Below are 25453 nucleotides of genomic sequence, written 5' to 3'. Positions count from 1 at the left end.
GTTTATTGCTAGCGCGTAATTGTAGAGAGAATCTCCTTTGTAGTTGTAGTCTTTCATTGTTGTACGGTACAACAGTTGTAGCATGCATGTAGAGTTGCACCAAGTATTTCGCAGCTGCGCTTGCAATTAACTAAATATTATTTTCTATGTTAATGTATTCTCTTATTTTTGCTCTTCAAATTGTTTTTTTCTGTGTTGTCGTGTGAAATATTGTGACAATAATGGCGTGTGAAAAACGTAATACTAGGCTCCAAAGTAAACTGAGAAATGACAGTGAAGACGAAAGCAGTGTGTTAGCGCCACCGAGTAATGAATTAACTAATCTTCAAAGTAGTAATTTGGTAATTGTACATAGGGAAATGGAGCGGGCTGCAAACAATGGTGTAGACAGTGAAATAAGTTGTGAACAGGGAACAATTATCGATCGATCAGTCGGCAACAGCTCGCCTCAGGATTCCGAAATGACAGGACACATTCTTGCAAATACTCTAGATTAAGGTTTTGCGTCCTCACCACTTTCTCAAATAAGTCAAGACACATTTTCTGTTTTTCAAACTGCGAATATTGCCGGTTCAAATGCATTGCCGAATAGCACTAAGGAACATGTTTCAGACACCAGTGCATTGTTATTACAATTAATGCAACAAATGGGACAAAAGCTTCAAAAGTTAGACACAATGGAACAAAATCAGAGATAAACACAGCAAAAGCTTCTAAAGTTAGACACAATGGAACAAAATCTTCAAAAGTTAGACACAATGGAACAAAATCAGAGACAAACACAGCAAAAGCTTCTAAAGTTAGACACAATGGAACAAAATCTTCAAAAGTTAGACACAATGGAACAAAATCAGAGACAAACACAGCAAAAGTTAGACGCAATGGAGCAAAAGCTTCAAAAGTTAGACTCAGTGGAACATACACTTGAACAAACACGTGAAGATTTAACTACTGAATTACATAAAATCTAATGGAAATGTCAAAAAGTCTGTATTGACGTAAAAACACAAATTTGTGAGCATTTCCAACCTATTTTTTCGCGGCATGAAAATGCATTACAGAATCACAAAGCAGCCATAAAAGAACTGCAAACTATTGTTCATGAAAATCATGAGACCTTGCAAGCTAAAATTGACTCAGTTGCATCTACCGATTCGGTTACGCAACTTGCAAAAATTCAAGCGAACTTAAAGGACACAGTAGATACTCTGAAAATTGGTTCAGAAAGACACATGGAGGACATTAATTCATTATCAGAAAAAGTAGTTGAACTTTCGGATCAGCTAAATAATTTATTTACGAAGGTAGATGACAATCTGAATGACACAAAACCGGTAGTCTTTAATGACACAGAAGAGTTCGAACAAATTAGGAAATTCAAACAAAATCAGAATCAAATTAATACGCAACACCAAAGAGAAATCCGGGAAGTACAAGATCAGCTGACACAGGTAATACAAGAATTATGTATTTCAGAGGACACTCGCACTCCAATACGGGAAGAGGGACATAAAAATACGGAACTGCCACAAAATAACAACACAGGGCACTTTGGAGATTATGAAAGAAATTGGCGAAGTACACCGAATTTTGAGATGGAACCGCCGAAACGAAATAACAATGACCGACATGCGACTCGCCGACATGATGATTCTGACTATAAGCTGTTCATTACTACACGTAAATTCAAAACATTTAAGAATTCTGGCAACGACATTTATCCACAAGCGTGGCTCCATCAATTCTCTCATTGTTTTCCTCCCAACTGGTCACTAGAGCACAGATTAGAATTTATGTGTGGCTACTTAGAGAATGAACCAGCTGTAAGAATGCGATCGGTCATTCACGATTGCCACAGTGAAGGAGAATTTTACCATGCCTTCCTCTCAGCATATTGGTCCCAAGCCACACAAGACCGAGTAAAACATGGCATCATGATGATGAAACATTTCGAACAATCTGAATTTTCCAGTCTTGTGAAATATTTTGAAGACATGTTGCACAAGAATCAGTACCTGTCAAACCCATACAGCCCGTCAGAACTCATCCGCATTTGCTTAATCAAATTGCCTGAACATTTACGGCATATTATTTTGGCAGGCCGTTGCAAAGACGACATTGAAGCTTTTCGGGGACTCTTACAAGAATTAGAAATTGACACTGACAATCGCGGAACTCGAAAACAGGAACACAACAATTACAGGTCACATCCGTCGCAATTCCGCAATGAAAGAAATAATAACTGGACACGACAAGGCTATTCTCACAACACAAATCGTGACCAAAACAGTCACCACCCGTATGACAACCGTTGGCAGAGTAGTAATAATTACAGGGAAAGGTCACCTCTCCGCGGTAGTGACTATCACAGAGACAATCAGAGAAACAGACAATATGGGAACCAAAATAATTACTATCAAGAGAGACAGAATGACTTTAGACGCAACGGTCCAGCGCGCAGTTACGATTCAGAGAGAAATTCTCCACCACGTGACCGACAAGAAAGAAACTATGGAATCTACCGACATGACGACAGACGATATGATCGTAACGACAGACCTGAATTGCAGCAGAACTGGCGGGAATCAAACAGAGCAGGGCCCTCTCGACAAGGTGAATTTGTAGAAGTTAGGTCTCCTAATCCCAATAACGACGCACGCCAACAAAGAGATAGCAGACAATGACTCGCACCGCAGGCAGCCACGTGCGCCGGCTGGCTCAGAGAAAAATAACATAGGCGCTAACCTTGAGAAAAACTCCAGTATTCCTTACCGACGTAACCACATGATAATTGCGTTGAAGTTGAAACTCTGCGTACTAGGAAGAGTAAAGGTTTACACCACATTTCACATATAAAACCGTTTATTGAAATATAATCTGCTTTTTAACTTTGTCTTTGCCATAAAACATTTCACTTCACATTTCTAGTATGCTTTGTCACACTGAGAAACTGTTAACATGCAACAATGTTTGAAGTTTACTATCCAGTCTAGAACCTACGGAACATATTTAGACAATATTTGCGAGTGCATTGTTATAGTGAACAGACATCGCTGTGTTATTGCGTGTGTACATTGTTGCTTGTTAGTTGCACGATTACGTAACGACTATAAGGCTCACATACTTAGAACATTTACCAGTATTGCTAATGAGATTTTAATGCAACATTTTGGTTACTTGAAAATACATTCTGGATTTAAAGTACTTTCTGTGAGATACCAGATGCTACAGTGGTTAGTTTATGTGACAGCTACACGATTTTATCACGACGCTACTAATGAGTGACAATTTACAATGTTGCTTTTGCAGTTTATCTGTTTTATATCTGCACAGTTTTTATGAATTTTTTTGGAAAGTAAAACATGTTTTAGTAGTAACGTTTGTGGTATAGCTACAATGAGACTGCCTTTTCTGTAGCACAACAATACGTACAGTACAGTACTTACTTCATCACGGCAATAAGTGTAATAACTAAGATATCTATAAGCAAAGCATTTCAATTTCGCTTATCATGAGGTAAGTACATTGACTTCTGCAGAACTTAGCTTTCGGAGGACAATAACTACGACACTTCCACAGAGATTGTCTTACAGCAAAACGCACATTTAGCGCTACAGGACACGCATTAAACTATTTATTTTTCAACATATTTGAATTACAAAGAAAGTTTTCCGTGATACATTTCATTCCATTGCTGTAATCTGTAACACCTGAGGATATAATTACATTAATCCTCAGGGGGGTACACGCCTACTTTGTGTACCATGTGTGTGGCAAGCACAAGGAGCCCTAGCTAATATGGTATTTGCTTATACAACTTTACACATCGGTACCGTATTTCTCTAACACATTAATTACACAGCTATCTGGTTATTTAACTGAGAGAGTCAAACATTTATTTTACTACATCAGTGACACATGTTTACGTAATTACACTGTTGGATAACTTCACACTTACGAAATTGTATTTTGTCTGTACTTTGTGAACTGTTCACATTTTTTCGGAACCATTGTGATACTATGAGAGCTTTGAATGACATATTTGGTATGGGATCATGATTTTTAAAGTACGTTTGAGGTAGATGACACTTTTGACATGAGCAGAGAATTTTTTTAGGTTTTGAAATTATTGGAGGAAGCTACGACGATTTTGAGAATTTGACTGAGGTGTTATGATGTTATTATTAAGATGACGATGTGTATTATGCTGTTGTGGCATGTTTATGATCAATAAGCTGATGCTATATGAGGAATTTGATTATGCTACTTATTTGTTATGATGAAATATTGAAGAAGTGTGGACGAATATGTATATGTGTAATAAGGTAAGGAATAATGAGTAGTGGTTAGGGACTCTGGTTTGTGAAAAAGGTGGTTGGAAACCAAGAATCGTACTTTAAGAGATTAAATGTATGTAAATGCGTGAATGTACCACAATTCCGCCGAAAATTTTTTGGACACTGTTATATTTACAGGATTTTGTTCTACAGATTTGTAACGCAAGTTCTTGACCTGTGAAATTTTTTATATGAGACTGCCACTGTAGCGGAAACTGGTGTCGTAAATATTTTGGTAAGACAGTTAAGAGACCACCTGCTCGTAATGCGTGGTGGGCACCCAGCTGGGCGACAGCCACCGGGAAACAAGTCATTAGAGTGTGCCTTTCAGAGGCACAGGTGGAGAAAAAAATAAAGAGGCCATTACCCTCGCTATTGAAATTCCTTTGTAGAAAGCATCGCAAAAACGACACGCTCATTACTTGGAAAGATATTTTCTTACATATGCATGCCTGACAATGACAAGCGTCTTTCTACGAGAGTTGAGAGGATTTGTACTAACTTATGAAATGTCACATGACTATTGAATGATATTTTTATGCTTTGCCTTTCATTGTTGCTTGTTTCATTTGATATCTGTTTTCCAGCTGTGTTACAGCATTGGTTTTATAAAATAAAAGTAAATGCATTTGCTAATGTGAAAACTTTCTGTCAACAGATCTGTTAAATAATAATTTTATGATCCACATTCTTAAAAACAAGGAGCACTTGGAAAGGAAAGAACAATAAGAAGGGACTAGTAACAGGAACTGCATACATAATTTTCTTTTCAAGTACTTGGTAATTTATTTAATAGAATAAGTTGTGGTGCACCACTTTAATTACATAGTCATTAAGATGTGATTATAACTTTCCCTTATCTGCATTGTTGTCTTTATTGTACTATTTTTTCTGCTTGTGGGTTTGTCATGTTTAGGTATAAGTTATTACATTTATTGCTGCTTGCTATGCTTACTTGCATTTTTTATTCATTGCTGTTTGTGTTAATCGTTTTGTGCTGCTGCATTGCGTCGTCCCTTAGTTTAGCATCTGAGCTCAGTAGATTTTAAGTTAGCTTAAGAGGGGGTAGACTATATAAGAAACTAACTATGATGAATTGGAAGAGAAGCATTGAGAAGCTATATGAAAATGGTTTGGCCAAAAAAAGTAGTATACAGCGGAGAAAAACTATTTTTGAAAGAGGATGAGAAAAGTACAGAAAGCAGGTATAGATAGGACTTTTTGGAAATAATGAAGAACGAAGGGAGGTCTCCGAGAAGTAAAGAAAGTTTTGTTTGCAAAATACTGCAGTAAAACAAACCCTGCCCTTTCCTTGTGTTATCTCACTATGTGTTTGTGTACCCTTGTGTATTTATGTTCTTCCTGTCTTTAAATGTTTATCTGATAAGACTTATGTTGCAGAATTTTTCTAATACTAAGCTACATTCACTATGATGAGGAATACTGTTATCCTCAAATATAATTTGCATTAATAACATGCTATTTACTTTGTAAAGATGTTTACACATTATTTATTCTGTTTTGTTCTAATGCTCATGTGTGAAGTTGATGTTTCAAAAGTTATTCTGATCTTTTATGTATGTACTTATGTCATAATTTTTGTAACACTGATGTATTTGCTATTTCGATTCTATTGTAAAGCCTGTACTACTGCAAATGATATCTATAGTGTTATGTTCTTTAAAGATGTATTTTGTACCTTTGTTATTGTATTCTTATGTTATAAAATTGTAATTGACACCAGTTCATCAAATTAAGTAACTTGTAAATTACATTTCACTGCACACGTTTCTGTTGGTCATAGTATATGGACAATATGTGAGAAGTAGGGACTGATAGTGTTTGCACATGTGTTAATAACTCAGTAAGGGACCGGATAACAGCATTGCTGGTTCTAAGGACATTTCAAAAACAATTTTTCTGAGTGCACAAGTGGTGGTTATGGACTTGTTATATTATCCGTAAGACTCTTCAATGGTGATTGTGCGCCTGCACAGTCAAACAGATGGCTGCTGGCCATCTCTACAAGGACTACAGTGGGTCTACACCTTTGATGACCCACCAATACCATTATTTCTACAAGGACTGCAATGGGTCTGCACCTCTGGTGGCCCACCAATACCGTAATCTCTACCAGGACTACAGTGGGTCTGCTCTGTGATGACCTACCTACCGATAGTCTTCAACGTCGACTGATTCTGTTGTGGCCCATTTCCTGTCTGCATGTCAAGAGTCAGCACTGTCTTTCGTTGGAAGAACAACACTACTTCTTCAAGACTGCATGGAAATCCACTACTTCCGTGTGCATTTTTTTTATTGCTCAGTCTTTGAGAAAAGCACTACTATTTTACTGTGATGAATGATCAGTACTGTCTATATGGGCTGTGAGAAAATTTTAGCTTTTGACCAACATTGTATCAATAAGTGTGTGCATTTGATATCTTTGTTATAGTAATTATGAAAAATTTCATCAAATCATTATTGGCCACTGCCCAAAACAATCTGTAAAAATTTTTTGTGGGGAGCATGGGGGCTATGTAAGTAGGCTGTTTAGGTTTTCTTATTGGTAAAGCCACTTAGCTCTCGGTATGAAAAATCACTGGCTGTGCTGTGCGCAGTGTGTGTTTAGTTTGCATTGTTGTCTGCCATTGTAGTGTTGAGCAGAGGCAGCTGGATGCTTACAGCGCGTAGCGTTGCGCAGTTGGAGGTGAGCCGCCAGCAGTGGTGGACGTGAGGAGAGAGATGGCGGAGTTTTGAAATTTGTAAGAATTGGTGTCATGAACTGGTATATATATTATGACTATTAAGGTAAATACATTGTTTGTTCTCTATTAAAATCTTTCATTCGCTAACTATGCCTATCAGTAGTTAGTGCCTTCCGTAGTTTGAATCTTTTATTTAGCTGGCAGTAGTGGCGCTCGCAGTATAGCAGTAGCTTGAGTAACGAAGATTTTTGTGAGGAAAGTGATTTGTGAAACGTATAGGTTAATGTTAGTCAGGGCCATTCTTTCGTAGGGATTTTTGGAAGTCAGATTGCGTTGTGCTAAAAATATTGTGTGTCAGTTTAAGCACAGTCGTGTATAAATTTTTCCAAGGGGACGTTTCAACTTCATGTGAACAAGTGGATGAGGGTCACAAAGTATTCTCAGATTCGTAGGATACGGAGATTGACTTGCCGATGTGGCCGAGCGGTTCTAGGCGCTACAGTCTGAAACCGCGCCATCGCTACGGTCGCAGGTTCGAATCCTGCCTCAGGCATGGTTGTGTGTGTTGTCCTTAGGTTAGTTAGGTTTAAATATTTCTAAGTTCTAGGGGACTGATGACCTCTGAAGTTAAGTCCCATAGTGCTCAGAGCCATTCGGAGATTTAAAGATCTCACCCACACTTTTGATGAACGCCACCCCCAATAAGCGAATCACATCAATAGTAGCACTCCTCCCTCTATTTCGAAAACAGCGGCCTCTACGTTGAACCCATCAGCGAAGGATCCTTACCAAAATTCTAGATGTCCCTCTATGCTTCTTGTAACTAGTCCTCTGTCTTTAACCAACCCTCCCTCCCACGTTGTCTCCGCTTTATTCTGGAGTTGACCGAAAGTAGGAGGTCACTATATCTGCTATGCATGATCAGTATGCTTTGACATTTTGCTTTCAGAAAGAGTAAAATACTTGTTCCAAACGTTCAAATCCAACCGACCCTGGTGATATAGACTGTCATTCTCATTCGAGAAGTATAACCACCATTATGAAAAGATTCTTCCATATCAGTCTTATTCACGTCGCCCATTCCATTGCACACGATCCCTCTAGATACATGCTTCCTGAGAAGTTAAGTACTCCTTATTGATGTGGTAGTAGATACGAGCGTGATATATCTGAGAGTGTTGTGGTTATATAACTGACGGTCAAGAAGAAAAATAGTTTGATCAGCAGATTGCTGGATGCTTTTAGAATACATACTGTCATATGATGGACGTTTCCTCGGAGATTACTTTATTTTATTTTATTTACTTTACACGTCTAGTTCTGTAGGACGAAATTCAGCAGCAAATCTCCATTGTCATGTAAAGTGTCAGTACATGAAATTACGACAGGAAAGCTATAACAGATAAAAGAAAATGTTTGTGAATCCGAAAAAGATTACAAGGTAAAAATTCATATAAACTCAATAAAGATTGTAACATAGGAGTTAGCATGAATTTTCAAGGAACTCCTCGGCAGAATAGAAGGATTGACCCATGCGGAAAGTCTTCAGTTTAGATTACTGCTAAGATTTTTGAATTGTTGTGGTAGTTTACTGAAAGTGGATGGAGGAGAATACGGCATGGCTTTCTGCACAAGAGTCAAAGAGTGGTAATCCAAGTGCAGATTAGATTTCTGCCTAGTATTAACTGATTGGATGTTCCTAATTATTGTTAATAAGCTATTACTGTTAACAAGAAACTACATTAAAGAACAGGTATGTTGAGCGGCCAGTTTCAGGTTACCCATACTAAGGAACAGGGGTCAACAATAGGTTCTTGAACTTACAACACTTACTGCCCAAACTGCCGACTGCTGAGCCAAAAGTCCCCTTTGAGAATCAGAAGACATACTACAAAATATAATACCATACATCATAATCGAAGAAAATAGGGAAAATAGACTACCTTTCGTATCGAACTATCACATACTTCATATACTGTTCTAATAGTAAAAATTGCAAAATAAAGTCTTTGAATAAGAAGCCTTTGATAAGAACATGAGCTTTCCAGAGCAATTTACTGTCTATCTGAACATCTAGAAATCTGAACTGTTCAGTCTCACTAATCACATGCCCATTCCCTGTGATTATAACATCAGGTTTCGTTGAACTGTGTGATACAAACTGTAGACTTACTCGTACTGTGATTTAGCGTTAGTTTATTTTCTACAAGCCATGAACTGCAGTATCTGAAAGAGTGTCAATGATGCACACAATATCCTTCATTAACAAACAGAAATATTTTATAATCACCTGTAATACTAGAAAGCGTAGGAGTGGCCCAAGCACTCATCCCTGAGGCACGCCCCCCCCCCCCCCCCCCCCCCAAATTTACTTGTGCCACGCTTAGACCTCATATCATAGCCATTCTCGGTACGCTGGAGAATCTTCTTTGCTGTCTGATCTTAAAGTAAAAATGAAGCAATAGTGAACTACTCGCCTTATTCCATGATGGCCCAACTTATGGAGCAATATTTTGTGATCAATACAACCAAACGCTTTAGTTAAATAAAAAAATATGCCTATCATTCGAAACATTTTGTTTAGTCCATCCTGTGCCTCACAGAAAAAAGAAAATATAGCATTTTCAGTTGTTAAACCACTTCTAAAACCAAACTGTACATTTGACAGCAAATTATGGAGTATGAAATAATAAATTATCCTTACATACACAGCCTTTTCACTAACGTTAGCAACCATTAATGGCACAGAAGTAGATCTAAAATTGCTAATTTTCTCATTTTGAGAGGAGTGAAGTGGGAGCTGTTTAATTGTTAAAAACCATTCAGCTGCCAAGATCGCATTTTTTTTAAGAAAACCAGTTTCAACAGACTATGCTGTCATAATCAGCTCTTAAAATCTTTTGTTGTAAAACATGTTCATTTTATTATGACCTCACACAAAAGATGTCAAGTGGATTCACTGTACTGTACTTATACTGATTTATCAGTAACTCAAACATTTTTATTGCCTACTGAATTTATATCCTCGACATTGTGATGCCGACGAGACACTTTCTTCACAACTGATCATATGATTTAATTCTGTCCTGTGAATTAGCTATTCTATTTGCATACCACTTACTCTTTGCCTTCCTAGTAACATTTTAAAGCTCTAACATTCATGGTGGTGTCTGTTTGTTCTATACCGTGTCTCCCTACCACTTTCGCGCAACGACCCTCAGAGCGTGGTTTTTAGGGAATTGACCAGTTTGAACCTGGGACCTGATGCTGGTAAGGAGACACCAGACCACACATGACATGTAGAGTTCAGAAGAGTTCAGTGAGACTAGCGATGATATAACCAAATACTTAATGATTTCAGCATCAGCACCACTGCACTCCCTGTAAAAGAATCTTAATACTAACTAAATTTAGTGGAAGGGGTTCAAGGCTTTCCTATTTTTAGTTAGCTGGTAAAATAACGTCGAAAAAGCAGTTAAGTTTACCATTGGAAATTTTATTCTACTCACAAAACATTGTTTATAAATTGCACTATTGATAAAAGGAAATGTTTCAGTACAAGATGGTAAAAACCAACTGCATTCAGCAAAAATGTGCACGAATATTCCCTGAGTGGGTTTCCAAGTTCTACAATGGATCGAAGGATGACCTATGCCATATCACATATATAATCTAAGTTTAAATTAAGTTTCACAAAAGAGAAAACTATCAAAATGGTCTACAGTGACCCTCAGTTATCTTTAATTACTTATCTAACTTGTCGTAAATTACAGTGGCTGATGTGGCTTCTCAATGACTATATAACAGAAAAATCATCGCTTTTCAGATCTGCACTTCAAGTGGTAAATGTGAACACCATGAGTTTTAATTAATGATAGACACTAGTATTACGCAAAAAGGGGGTGTAACAGATGAGACTTCTGCAGTTCTGAGTGAAGCTTTATGCGCTGTTATGCGGCATCGCGTGCGTTCATTACCTTGGTGGTGTTCGTCAGGAGGCGGCGGCCGGCGCAGCAGCCATCCAGCTCGCCGTCTCGGAACTAACTTCTCCTTACTACCATTTACCGAAGATGGTTTTGAAAAAACCGTCTGGCTGTGTTTTCATCTGACCAAGCAGGGTCTCAATGTTAACCTTAAGCTCCGCCTACAAAAATTCTGTCTATCCAATGAGAAACGTTATACTTTTCGTGGTGGGGCAATGTTTTTAAAGTTTGCAACGTAACAGAGACGCAAAAAAGTCTCACGCTAAAACTTGCGGCTGGGATGGTCCTAGCGGTTAGCTGGCGACGTGGGTGTAAGTCCCTTATCGTAGGGCCTTCCAGCTTAACACGGTTCAGCTCTCGGCTTCTGTTCTCGTTTCTCCCCTCGGAACTGCGTGTGCCTCACGGTGGGAAGGTATGACATGCATTTAGGCATTCTTGTGTTAGTCTGTGGTATTCCATTTGCTCACTCGTTACTCGTATTACTTTGGTTAATGTAATGTCACGATTTATTCGAAGATATGTGACATACTACTGGATTTGCTTATCATGTCAGGGTTTTCATGAAAGGTGTTGGATTTGCCTGACACCTTACAAAGCATCTTACAGTACTGTTTGTGATGTCCTAACTTAGCTCGATTGTGGCTACTTCTAACATTTTGATATAATTCACGCTTTGTTCTATGTGATATCCTTATCCCACTAGTCAGTCACTCAGGCTGCCTTTTACTGCTGGTAATTTGTTTTGAACGTTCTATTGGAAAGCATCTGTCAAAGAGCAAGACATATGGGTTAAGGAAAGTATTATATTTGTCATCTGTATATCAGCGCTACAAACAGCTGGTCACTCTTGTTCCTTAACGAGGTTTAAAAAATTTCCTATTGCCGTTGGATTAGCTTTTCTACATAGTTTGTAATTATAATGGGTGAACATTAATAAAACAGAGAAACCGCAGGGATGGATTCCTGTCAGGAAAAGGAAAAAAAGAGGTCCTATAAACAAATACCCGGAAAGTCATCGTTGCCACGGTAGATGGCGCTGAGAAATGACAGTTCCTCCAAACAAGTGCCCTGCGTTCCTTGTGTGTTGCGGGCTGCGTAATGGACGCAGCGTTCTGTAAGCAACAGACTGGTCCAGTAATCATGTGGGGAACAAGCCGAGACGGTGTTCGTGTTCGGCCAAGTAGATGGAAATGGTCAAGAGACAGCACGGCTGTACCAAAACGAGTACCCTCACAAGACACCAACCACATCACACAACATTTCAATCCCTCTTTGGGCGTTTGTGCGATGAAGAATCCTTTCAGACAGTGGAACATGCAGGGAGGCGGCGGACTGTGCATACACCAGATCTTGAGGACCGGGCTCTGTAGCGTATTGAGACGAACCTTGGTACGAGCTCCAAGCGCGTGGTCCAACAACGTGGTATCAGCCAAAGTACGATTATGTTTATCGTGCATGACAACCACTACTTTCCGATCACCTGTAATACATAAGGAAAACACGGCACTTGATAAGAGGAACGGTCTTTCGTCAGCGCCATCTCCTGTAGCAACGATGCATTTCTGGACACGTGTTCATAGGACATTTTTCCCTCCGTTTCCAGTCGGGATCCGTCCCTACAGTTTGTGGGTGTTACTAATGTTCATCCCGTATCTAACATCTACTTGAGTACAAAAACCTTTTATTTATAAATTTCATAATATGCTAAGATAATCTTAGTAATTGGTTAAATCAATCTGTATATTAGATTTTTGTTATAAGTCTTAGCTCTAGAGCAATAAAATTTAAATTTATATATATGATAAATAGCAATTTTAAGTTCAAAAAAATTAAATATATTTTACAATAATTCACTTTGAAAAGATTTTGTACTACAAAAAGTTGTGTCATGGCATATAAAAAGTCTGTGGCAAATTCCAACTTTTTATCTGTAATGGTTCAACAGAAAATATTCCTTGTACATTGAAAAATGAATTTTGCAAGCAATACAGATAAAAGATTTTATTGGTTTTTATACGGCAAACAAGTACCATGATGTTGGCCGGAGCTACATATTTGATCTTGTTGGTCTTCATGTAGCTCTTTTATTTTAGTCTGATCTTTCTGGGGTGCCCTTTTGGCAGGATCCTTCACTGACATTTCGGAACAAGCATTATGCAGATCATTAGTCTTCTTCAATAAATTATCAGCAACATGCATCGAATCCTAGTCTCTTAAAATTCCTGATTCTTGATCCTGATTCCTTCTGTGTTACCACCAATGAACACCAGAAAAACATGTGAGGAACTATCGACTATAGTAGGCGAGCAAAATGTTGTGTTTGGGCGCCTCTTCTAAATGACGTTATTGAAGTTTCGTTCCGGTCTTGTGTTTCAGAACGCCTGCATTTCTTTAATAAATCGTAATTAATTGCATCGCAAATCGGCTCACAGTCTTGTGTACTGTACAGATATCTTTTCGGAATGGTAGGAAATAATAAAATAGATCAAAAAAGGAGAGAGATGAGTAGAAAAGGAGCGGGGCTCTGCACATTGGTTGAAACAACATGAGTTTTATATCATTTGCGGCCCAAATTAAACTCTGAAATTGGAGGCAGTATTTCTAACGTGCTACAGAACTATCTGGTGGGAAAAAACCTTTTTTGGCCGATTTTACATACATCCCCCCTTAAGTCATGTTTATGTTCCCTCACTATTGTGAAATATTTGGGACAGAGTTACTACGAGTCGTTTCTTAAAATCAGCAGCGTATTAGAACGTTCTGATATTTGCAATGGTATTCTAATGCTTTTCTAAAGACATGTAATCAGATGTTTTGTCGGAGAGCTCATGCTCCTGGTGACCTGAATCCAATACGAATTTTAAAGTACATGTCATATTTTCAGCGAAGTTTCTCTCTTTTTTTCATCCAGGCCGCGTTGGTTTACACAATGCTGTGTGCAACGAAAACGATGAAATGATACCTCAGGCAGTAGGCTGATTCCTGTCAAAGGTATGCCGTAATATCAGAGATATTTGGCATCTAATAAGTAGTTCCTGTTCTGTCTTTAAGACACAGGTATAAAACTGTTTAGTGAGTGGGATTTACTGGTGAAGGTTTAGAGTGCTGTAACGTCTTTTTCAACGTACGACTTTCTCTTACGCTTTATCTACTTTACTTGTGCAGAAATTACTGCAGTATGACTTTTTAAAATGAAGTGTTTAGCTAAAATTTTACACTTTTTCTCTTAATCTTTTAATGATCAACAGGTGTAAAACATCAGCGCACTGGTAGCCTTGTTTTATGGTAACCCAGCCCTTCGAGCAAGCTGATACTCTTCAGTAATTCACATTGTTCGGTCACTCACGTTTGACTTAAATTCGACTGACAGGTACTTTCAAAATCATTCCAATTTCATTTCTCATAGCCGGATTCCCTTTTTTTAATCACACTTCAGTTCTTCCCTACACAGCAGATGCAGTTCACCTACCCCCACCTCGATGCAGCAAGGCGGCAGGACATTTCTGTGTAGCCCAAACGCTATAACGCTCCCCCGACAAACTCCCATCTCCAATCCACGCCGTATCCTAATCTCCTCTTAGAAACTAGTATCCCTCCCAAACATTATATCCATATCTGGTCGTTAATCGTCAGAAGATCGCCTCAAACTCACACGCACAACAACATTTGCATCATTACATTTTGTGGAAACACAACATCACCAGGATGACCTCCATCTGTGTTTGCAATACCCTGAATTGCGGTAGATTCTTTTCCGGACGATGAAATATTGGAAGTCAGAATGTAGAGACGGATAAAAGCATAACAAAATCAAAGAATCGTTGAGAGGTGTATTTGCTCGGTCATGTCAACAGCGATTTCCTACAACTACTTAACTTACTTGTATTTCTTATGCCACGTTACAGGTTTTACATCGGGCCAAAGCTAGTCATTGTGATAACGGAACCCGAGGACGTGCAACGGCTATTGGTGACCAGCAAACCTCGTGAACGGGACCCGTACCTCGGCTTCATGTTAAGCAGAATCCAAGGCAATGGGCTACTCGTCAACAAAGGCGACGTCTGGAAACTCCATCGGAAGTTTGTCGAACCTGGCTTTCATAATGAGGTAAGTTGAATGAAGCAAGGGACTCTTGTACTTAAATATGTTTTCGAATACAGCTTACATTTGAGTTTCCCTGCGTATTGAAGAAACTTAAATGTTCGGAGGCTTTTGAATACGAAGACAGCACGTACAGTATGGACCTAACGTGAATTATTGACTCCTGTCAGTCTTTAACAATCACCACCGTGCTATTACAAATCTTGCAACAAAACAAATCGGCACATTTTTTTTTTCTTTTTTGTGTTGGTCAGTGACGATTCGTTACATTTTAAGTCACTGCTGAAAGAGTTCTGCAAGTAACAAAATTACCATGCAATTATAAAATTGAAAACAAGCAACATGAGACACAAAAATCGGCATTGCGGAATAGCTCGTGAATGACATAAAATCAATAGACATTAAGAGGAAAAAGTGTACCTGAAAAAGAAAGTCACTCGCTGTTTAGCGTAATAAAGAGTTTTCCAAAATAAACCCCGCACTTGTAATAAAACTGTAATCATGTCTCTATATACAGGATGGTCCATTGATAGTGACAGGGCCAAAATCTCACGAAATTAGCGTCAAACGAAAAAACTACAAAGAACGAAACTCGTCTAGCTTGAAGGGGGAAACCAGATGGCGGTATGGTTAGCCCGCTAGATGGCACTGCCATAGGTCAAACGGATATCAACTGCGTTTTTTTAAATAGGAACCCCCATTTTTTATTACATATTCGTGTAGTACATAAAGAAATATGAATGTTTTAGTTGGACCACTTTTTTCGCTTTGTGATAGATGGTGCTGTAATAGTCACAAACGTATAAGGACGTGGTTTTCACGTAACATTCTGCCAGTGCGGACGGTATTTGCTTCGTGATACATTACCCGTGTTAAAATGGACCGTTTACCAATTGCGGAAAAGGCCAATATCGTGTTGATGTTCGGCTATTGTGATCAAAATGCCCAACGGGCGAGTGCTATGTATGCTGCTCGGTATCCTCGACGACATCATCCAAGTGTGGGCCGTTCGCCGGATAGTTACGTTATTTAAGGAAACAGGAAGTGTTCAGCCACATGTGAAACTTCAGCCACGACCTGCAATAAATGATGATGCCCAAGTAGGTGTTTTAGCTGCTCTCGCGGCTAATACGCACATCAGTAGCAGACAAACTGCGCGAGAATGGGGAATCTCAAAAACGTCAGTGTTGAGAATGCTACATCAACATCGATTGCACCTGTACCATATATCTGTACACCAGGAATTGCATGGTAACGACTTTGAACGTCGTGTAAAGTTCTGATACTGGGCACAAGAGAAATTACGGGGCGATGACAGATTTTTTGCACGCGTTCTGTTTAGCGACGAATCGTCATTCACCAACAGCATTAACGTAAACCGGCATAATATGTACTATTGGGCAACGGAAAATCCACGATGGCTGCGAGAAGTGGAACGTCAGCGACCTTGGCGGGTTAATGTATGGTGCGGCATTATGGGAGGAAGGATAATTGGCCCCTATTTTATCGATGGCAATCTAAATGGTGCAATGTATGCTGATTTCCTACACAATGTTCTACCGATGTTACTACAAGATGTTTCACTGCATGACTGAATGGCGATGTACTTCCAACATGATGGATGTCCGGCACAAAGCTCGCGTGCGGTTGAAGCGGTATTGAGTAGCATATTTCATGACAGGTGGATTGGTCGTCGAAGCACCATACTATCCATACTATGTCCCGCACGCTCACCGGATCTGACGTCCCTGGATTTCTTTCTGTGGGGAAAGTTGAAGGCTATTTGCTATCGTAGTCCACCGACAACGCCTGACAACATGCGTCAGCGCATTGTCAATGCATGTGCGAACATTACGGAAGGCTAACTACTCGCTGTTGAGAGGAATGTCGTTACACGTATTGCCAAATGCGTTCAGGTGGACGGACATCATTTTGAGCATTTATTGCTTTAATGTGGCATTTACAGGTAATCACACTGTAACAGCATGCGTTCTCAGAAATGATAAATTCACAGTCAGTGTGCTCCCTGCCGCCGTTGGATAAGCAGCTGCAGCAGCAAGTCGTATAACCCTAGCCTACTTGTTTGTTAGATAGTTTAATTAATTTCTTTGCGTGTTTTTGGGTACTTGCATTGTTTAATTCATATATTTCGGGCGTATTATAGTATTTGACAGTTGTAGCATCGCGCTATAGTGTTTACTTCGTAGATTCTTATTTAAATTGCGTGCGAGTTTCGTATAGGAGGTGCAATTTCGAGTTTTAGTTACTGTAATCGTAAATTCAGCAGATTGTAGCGCAGTCGTTAGGCATTTGTACAGGTTAGTTGATACATTCTTTGCGTGTTCCGCTTGCGTTATCTAGGCACGGACTCGTGTTTCAGTAACTGTTGTTAAACATCGATTAGAATGGACAGGGACTGCGATTGCTGTGTTCGGATGAGGGCTGACTTGGCATCCCTTCGCTCACAGCTGCAAACGGCGCTGACTTCGGTCGCGCAGCTTGAGGCTGTTGCCAATGGGCACCACTGTGGGGAGCCGGACTCGGGTATCACGGGGATGTCAACCTCGTCCCGTCTGTCCCCAGATCGGTCTGCCGCTGTGGTTGCCCCGGTTGCTGCCCGCAGTGGGGCTGAGCCCTCGCCTGTGGTTGATTGGGAGGTCGTTCCAAGGCGTGGCAGGCAGCGAAAGGCGTCCCCGGAGGCTGATCAGAAAGCCTCCCCGGCGCGTCTGACAAACAGGTTTCAGGCACTGTCTCTGGCTGAGCCAGATGCAGCTGCCTGCCCTGTTTCAGAGGATCATTCTCAGCCTTCAAGGTCCGGGCAATCGCAGAGGGTGGGCTTACTGGTAGTTGGGAGCTCCAATGTTAGGCGCGTAATGGGGCCCCTTAGGGATACGGCGGCTAAGGAGGGGAAGAAATCCAGTGTGCACTCCGTGTGCATTCCGGGAGGAGTCATTCCTGATGTGGAAAGGGTCCTTCCGGATGCCATGAAGAGCACAGGGTGCAGCCAGCTGCAGGTGGTGGCACATGTCGGCACTAATGACGTGTGTCGCTTTGGATCTGAGGAAATTCTCTCTGGGTTCCAGCGGCTATCTTGATTTGGTGAAGGCTACCGGTCTTGCTTACGAGATGAAGGCAGAGCTCACCATCTGCAGCATCGTTGACAGAACCGACTGCGGACCTTTGGTGCAGAGCCGGGTGGAGGGTCTGAATCAGAGGCTCAGACGGTTTTGCGACCGTATTGGCTGCAGATTCCTTGACTTGCGCCGTAGGGTGGTGGGGTTTCGGGTTCCGCTGAATAGGTCAGGAGTTCACTACACTCAGCTGGCGGCTACACGGGTAGCGGAGGCTGTGTGGCGTGGACTGGGCGGTTTTTTAGGTTAGAAGGCCTCGGGAAAGTGCGGGATGGGCTGCAATGTCAAAGGGTGCTTGTCAATTACAGGACGTGCTTGGATCAAGGAACAGTCGGAATTATAGTTGTAAATTGTTGTAGTTGCGCTGGAAAAGTCCCTGAGCTTCAAGCGCTAATAGAAAGCACAGAAGCTGATATCGTTATAGGTACAGAAAGCTGGCTAAAGCCTGAAATAAGTTCTGCAGAAATTTTTACGAAGTCTCAGACGGTGTTCAGGAAAGATAGATTAGGCAGAATTGGTGGTGGAGTGTTTGTGTCTGTCAGTAGTGGTTTATCTTGTAGTGAAGTCGAAGTAGATACTCCGTGCGAATTGGTGTGGGTGGAGGTTATACTTAACAGCCGAATTAAGTTAATAATTGGCTCCTTCTACCGACCCCCAGACTCCGATGATACAGTTGCGGAACAGTTCAGAGAAAGTTTGAGTCTCGTAACAAATAAATACCCCACTCATACGGTTATAGTTGGTGGGGACTTCAACCTACCCTCGGTATGTTGGCAAAAATACTTGTTCAAAACCGGTGGTAGGCAGAAAACGTCTTCCGAGATTGTCCTAAATGCATTCTCCGAAAATTATTTCGAGCAGTTAGTCCACGAACCCACGCGAATTGTAAATGGTTGCGAAAACACACTTAACCTCTTGGCCACAAACAATCCAGAGCTGATAGAGAGCATCATGACTGATACAGGGATTAGTGATCACAAGGTCATTGTAGCTAGGCTCAATACCATTTCTTCCAAACCCATCAGAAACAAACGCAAAATAATTTTATTTAAAAAAGCGGATAAAGTGCCACTAGAAGCCTTCCTAAAAGACAATTTCCATTCCTTCCGAACTGACTATGCGAATGTAGACGAGATGTGGCTCAAATTCAAACATATAGTAGCAGCAGCAATTGAGAGATTCATACCTCATAAATTGGTAAGAGATGGAACGGATCCCCCGTGGTACACAAAAAAGGTCCGAACGCTGTTGCAGAGGCAACGGAAAAAGAATGCGAAGTTCAGAAGAACGCGAAATCCCGAAAATGGGCTAAAATTTACAGACGCGCGAAATTTGGCACGTACTTCGATGCGAGATGCCTTTAATAGGTTCCACAACGAAACATTGTCTCGAAATTTGGTAGAAAATCCGAAGAAATTCTGGTCGTATGTAAAATACACAAGCGGCAAGACGCAGTCAATACCTTCGCTGCGCAGTGCCGATGGTACTGTTATCGACGACTGTGCCGCTAAAGCGGAGTTATTGAACGCAGTTTTCCGAAATTCCTTCACCAGGGAAGACGAATGGAATATTCCAGAATTTGAAACACGAACATCTGCTAGCATGAGTTTCTTAGAAGTAGATACCTTAGGGGTTGCGAAGCAACTCAAATCGCTTAATACGGGCAAGTCTTCAGGTCCAGATTGAATACCGATTAGGTTCTTTTCAGATTACGCTGATACTATAGCTCCCTACTTAGCACTCATATACAACCGCTCGCTCACCGATAGATCTGTACCTACAGATTGGAAAATTGCGCAGGTCGCACCAGTGTTTAAGAAGGGTAGTAGGAGTAATCCATTTAACTACAGACCTATATCATTGACGTCGGTTTGCAGTAGGGTTTTGGAGCATATACTGTATTCAAACATTATGAACCACCTCGAAGGGAACGATCTATTGACACGTAATCAGCATGGCTTCAGAAAACATCGCTCTTGTGCAACGCAGCTAGCTCTTTATTCGCACGAAGTAATGGCCGCTATCGACAGGGGATCTCAAGTTGATTCCGTATTTCTAGATTTCCGGAAAGCTTTTGACACCGTTCCTCACAAGCGACTTCTAATCAAGCTGCGGAGCTATGGGGTATCGTCTCAGTTGTGCGACTGGATTCGTGATTTCCTGTCAGGAAGGTCGCAGTTCGTAGTAATAGACGGCAAATCATCGAGTAAAACTGAAGTGATATCAGGTGTTCCCCAGGGAAGCGTCCTGGGACCTCTAATGTTCCTGATCTATATAAATGACCTGGGTGACAATCTGAGCAGTTCTCTTAGACTGTTCGCAGATGATGCTGTAATTTACCGTCTAGTAAGGTCATCCGAAGACCAGTATCAGCTGCAAAGCGATTTAGAAAAGATTGCTGTATGGTGTGTCAGGTGGCAGTTGACGCTAAATAACGAAAAGTGTGAGATGATCCACATGAGTTCCAAAAGAAATCCGTTGGAATTCGATTACTCGAAAATAGTACAATTCTCAAGGCTGTCAATTCAACTAAGTACCTGGGTGTTAAAATTACGAACAACTTCAGTTGGAAGGACCACATAGATAATATTGTCGGGAAGGCGAGCCAAAGGTTGCGTTTCATTGGCAGGACACTTAGCAGATGCAACAAGTCCACTAAAGAGACAGCTTACACTACACTCGTTCGTCCTCTGTTAGAATATTGCTGCACGGTGTGGGATCCTTACCAGGTGGGATTGACGGAGGACATCGAAAGGGTGCAAAAAAGGGCAGCTCGTTTTGTATTATCGCGTTATAGGGGAGAGAGTGTGGCAGATATGGTAAGCGAGTTGGGATGGAAGTCATTACAGCATAGACGTTTTTCGTCGCGGCGAGACCTTCTTACGAAATTTCAGTCACCAACTTTCTCTTCCGAATGCGAAAATATTTTGTTGAGCCCAACCTACATAGGTAGGAATGATCATCAAAATAAAATAAGAGAAATCAGAGCTCGAACAGAAAGGTTTAGGTGTTCGTTTTTCCCGCTCGCTGTTCGGGAGTGGAATAGTAGAGAGATAGTATGATTGTGGTTCGATGAACCCTCTGCCAAGCACTTAAATGTGAATTGCAGAGTAGTCATGTAGATGTAGATGTAGGTACATGTATCACATTGGAACAACCGAAATAAAATGTTCAAACGTACCTACGTTCTGTTCAAAAATGGTTCAAATGGATCTGAGCACTATAGGACTTAACTTCAAGGTCATCAGTCCCCTAGAACTTAGAACTACCTAAACCTAACCAACGTAAGGACATCACGCACATCCATGCCCGAGGCAGGATTCGAACCTGCGACCGTAGAGGTGGCGCGGTTCCAGACTGAAGCGCCTAGAACCGCTGGCCACTTCGGCCGGCCCTACGTTCTGTATTTTAATTTAAAAAACCTTCCTGTTACCAACTGTTCGTCTCAAGTAGTGAGTCATATGTTTGTGACTATTACAGCGCCATCTATCAGAAAGCGAAAAAAGTGGCCCAACTAAAACATTCGTATTTCTCTACGTAGTACACGAATATGTAATGAAAAATGGGGGTTCCTATTTAAAAAAACGCAATTGATATCCGTTTGACCTATGTCAGCGCCATCTAGCGGGCCAGCCATAGCCGCCATCTGGTTTCCCCCTTCAAGCTAGACAAATTTCGTTCTTTGTAGTTTTTTCGATTGGCGCTTATTTCGTGAGATATTTGGCTTGGTCACAATCAATGGACCACCCTGTATAGGTTGCTGAGTGTATCAGAACTGGTCCTTGGTTACTTTGTAACAGAGAACTTCCGTGCACACATTATCAGTTCTGCACGTTTCATCAAGTCGAGTGCACTATTTCAATACTTTCAGCAGTCATCAAGATAAATTAAAGGAATTTTGACAGCTGTCAGACTTTACTGAGGGAACGAAGTTCAGTTTCAGTAATGACAGAACATAACTGAGCAGCACCCCCACATGCAAATACTACCGGCATAATTAATTCTGAAGACAATTTTTACTTGTCTTCTATTCCTGGAACGAACTAATCTCACAGTTTAACGTTATAAACCCGTAATGTATCTTACTGTGCCCAATAAATTGCAGTTAATATCCACTGTTAATGTGTAGCCCACTAATAAAAGTCACAATTTATTCAGACAGGCAGCTAAAATAATGCGTGCATATATTCCCCATAGTTCCTACTTACATATTCTTTTCAGTCATCTTGAAATACTCAAATGACACTTCTGCAATACGATTAGCTTGATATGTGACTATTAATCAACGGTGATGCAGATAAGATAACAGAAATGTTTCGTATTCCAAGTTGCTTAAACACAAAATTTATCTCGTCGCATAACTTTATTAAAGTTAATACGAGATGTATGTACCAATCTGGAACAAACTGCCTAGTTGCCTGTCTTATCATCGGAGCTGGGCTCACTTGCTGTAACCTGCCAGTACAGTGGTAATGCACGTCACAGGCAAAGGGCTTTCTACATCACCAGGGTTTCGGTGGTGTCTCCGTGTACGTGACCAGAAGCAGTGCTCTGGCATAACAGGTGCGGCGCTCTATGGAAAAAATAGCTGTCGATTTTGTAGCATAATCATTCGCACCCCAGCTGTCTTTCTTACTGGTTTCGACAGCCGCTCCCCTCAGAGCCTTCATCGGCCAGCCACCCAGCCTCAACACTCAGCCGTTAGACTATTTTGACAATGCAGCCACCCCCACCATTCCTGGGTTTGGCTATAAGTTGGCGTCATAAATGGCGGCGACGTCTTCATTGCGCAGCAGAAGGTGTATCGTCCATGCAGCAGGACGTCTGCACCACAAGCTACAGTATGTTTATGACAGGCACAGGATGTAGGGGAAAATGTTACCGTAAGTTAAGGGTTGCTTTTCTTTATGCCAGAGGTGCTAGATGATGCGCCTGAGTTTTGGGGAAACAGCAAGGAGCAGTAATTGGAGCCTTGTGGATGTTCACAGTGTGACCTGCTTGGACATTCTGCGCCATGTGCTGAGTCAATGTCTGTATCACGTGCCACCATTTTTGTCGTGTTGCGAGGCAGTGCAGGGAGTCTAGATAGAAGATGATTGGATGGGAAATGTAATTTGTTATTCGTTTTTCAGTTTGATACTACTGATACAAGATTGTTCCTGCGTGTCTCTGTTACTTCTGGACAGTTCAAGTGGGTAAATTTTGGGCTGTTTAGAATCTGTCAAGGGGTCGCTTCATGATTACATTTAGTGGGTATGGGACAGGGGGTGGAATTGCTGGCCTATACAAGTAAGACTGCCATGTAAATATCGCTTTTATTGGGCCACATGCCACCACTCTGAGTGATGTACACATTAACAGTCATTAAATTGCAAGGACATGACGCGAGTAGAGGGACAAGGTTTGTGCCACCCCACTCACCATTGCTGCCAAATTTATTCAAGATGGCGGCGATGACGTCATCCAAGATGGCGGCATGTAGACTTGGCAACATTGCATGACGCCATCGAAGATGGCGGATTTTGGTGGGAGAATAGTCCAATTGTGCTACGTCCACTAACCTAACCTCAAGAAAAAATGGCGGGAATTTTGAAATTTGGCGGGAAAATAGTCAAATTGTGCTACGTCCACTAACCTAAGCCTCCAAAAGAAAAAATGGCGGGAAGTTTGAATTCCAACAGGATAGTGCATGCAAAAAACCTTACTTTTCTTTATTATTATTCATTAGCATTTATTAACATTCATTATCATTTATTATTATTAATTATTATTCATATCATGCACGCGTGTATACAATCCAACTGTGTTAGTTCATGCCCTTGCCACCAGAGAGCGCCACTGTGACGTCGTTAAAGATGGTTGATTTTGGCAGGAAGGAAGCCAATTGTGCTACCTCCACTGAACTACCATTACCGTTCTCCTGCACACTCAGTCTTTGCTGAGCTGTTGTTGCCATATGTTCAGTCATAGAGATGGATGTGGGTTATAGAGCAGCCTTCAATAACTGCATTTCATGTAGACATTCGAGGGAGGACTGTAGCCACAGTTCACTACATGAGGTGTGGAAGCGTGTGATAATGGAGGAGTGTCGGAGCAATAAGCACAAGAATTCTGTTCAGCAGATTTCGGCAATGCAGAGGGATGGAGCCAGGATGCATTCCATAACCAACATATGCTCATGTGCATGTGCAAACTGCAGGCTTATTTGTCATCAAACATTCATTCTTCCAAAACGCAAGAGATGTTCAGTTGACGCCAATTCATTTCGGCGTAAGCATATTCATATACAATGTACATACCATTGAAGCCCATCCTGCAGAATGTGTTCAATCGATGAGTTATTGGTGTTCGACTGCGATGAGTTTAACATCAGTGTAGTTTGCAAGCATACAGCCGAGGACTGCCCCCATAACCTCCTACATGCTGAATGGAAACGTGCATTAATCCTGGAAGATATGAATAAGAACACAGTCCTTCAAATAAATTCCCTCCAACGAAATGCTTTAAAAATGCATTACCCATCTCATGGAAACATCTGCTACTGTTGGGACTGTCTGCCTTTCCTAAAGCCCACATATAAGCTGCCAGCTTACAAGAGACGACTGCCTCCGATCCAGCAGAGCGACGAACTGATCTAGTTCACGAGTTCTCCGCTAGAGGGCACTTTGATAGGTCACCTGTTCATCTTATGCAACCAATAGCAGCTCAGCATCATGATGACGTAAGTGGCTTCTATATAAGGAGGAGTCAGCAGCTCCTCCATCTCTGCTCCAGTCGGTCAAGATGAAGCGTCAGTCACCACCACAGCAGAATAGCAGGAGGATCAAGCAGCGCCAGAAAAGTAATTCCTCGAATTATTATTATTATTATTATTATTATTATTATTACTATTATTATTATTTCTCTACCAACATCACATCATTTCTTATGGATATTCGTCTTGGTCCTCCAGCAGCTCCACCCGTGATGTCAGCATCAACAGGTCCCAGCATGTCCCGGTCCACGCAAGTGATGGCCTCGGACTCGTCCACACAGGATCCTGTAGCACAGCTTCTCAGCATGCTGGAGTAGGATAGCCAGAGGCTGCGCTTGATGGGGTTTCACAGTACTGGACTCCTTCGTACGCGCAGTCCACTGATCATAATCTCACAAGGGACATCCCACCATCAGTGCAAGAGCAGCAGGCTAACAGCGCT

At 41.1% G+C, this 25453-nt stretch overlaps 1 protein-coding gene across 3 annotated transcripts in view; it reads left to right on the top strand.

Moving 5' to 3' along the window:
- The window catches only part of LOC126354972 (cytochrome P450 4g15-like), a 332675-nt gene that overhangs the window by 27051 nt on the left and 280171 nt on the right, over nt 1-25453 (top strand). For all 3 annotated transcript variants that reach the window (XM_050005056.1, XM_050005057.1, XM_050005058.1), the window contains exon 2: nt 14931-15132. In XM_050005056.1, coding sequence (XP_049861013.1) covers nt 14931-15132 — 202 coding nt within the window. The remainder of the gene's footprint in view (nt 1-14930; nt 15133-25453) is intronic.

Source organism: Schistocerca gregaria, chromosome 3 (genome assembly GCF_023897955.1).
Source record: "Schistocerca gregaria isolate iqSchGreg1 chromosome 3, iqSchGreg1.2, whole genome shotgun sequence".
Lineage (NCBI taxonomy): Eukaryota > Metazoa > Arthropoda > Insecta > Orthoptera > Acrididae > Schistocerca > Schistocerca gregaria.
Note: the sequence above shows the minus strand (reverse complement) of the source record. Positions and strands in the feature narration are given on the sequence as shown.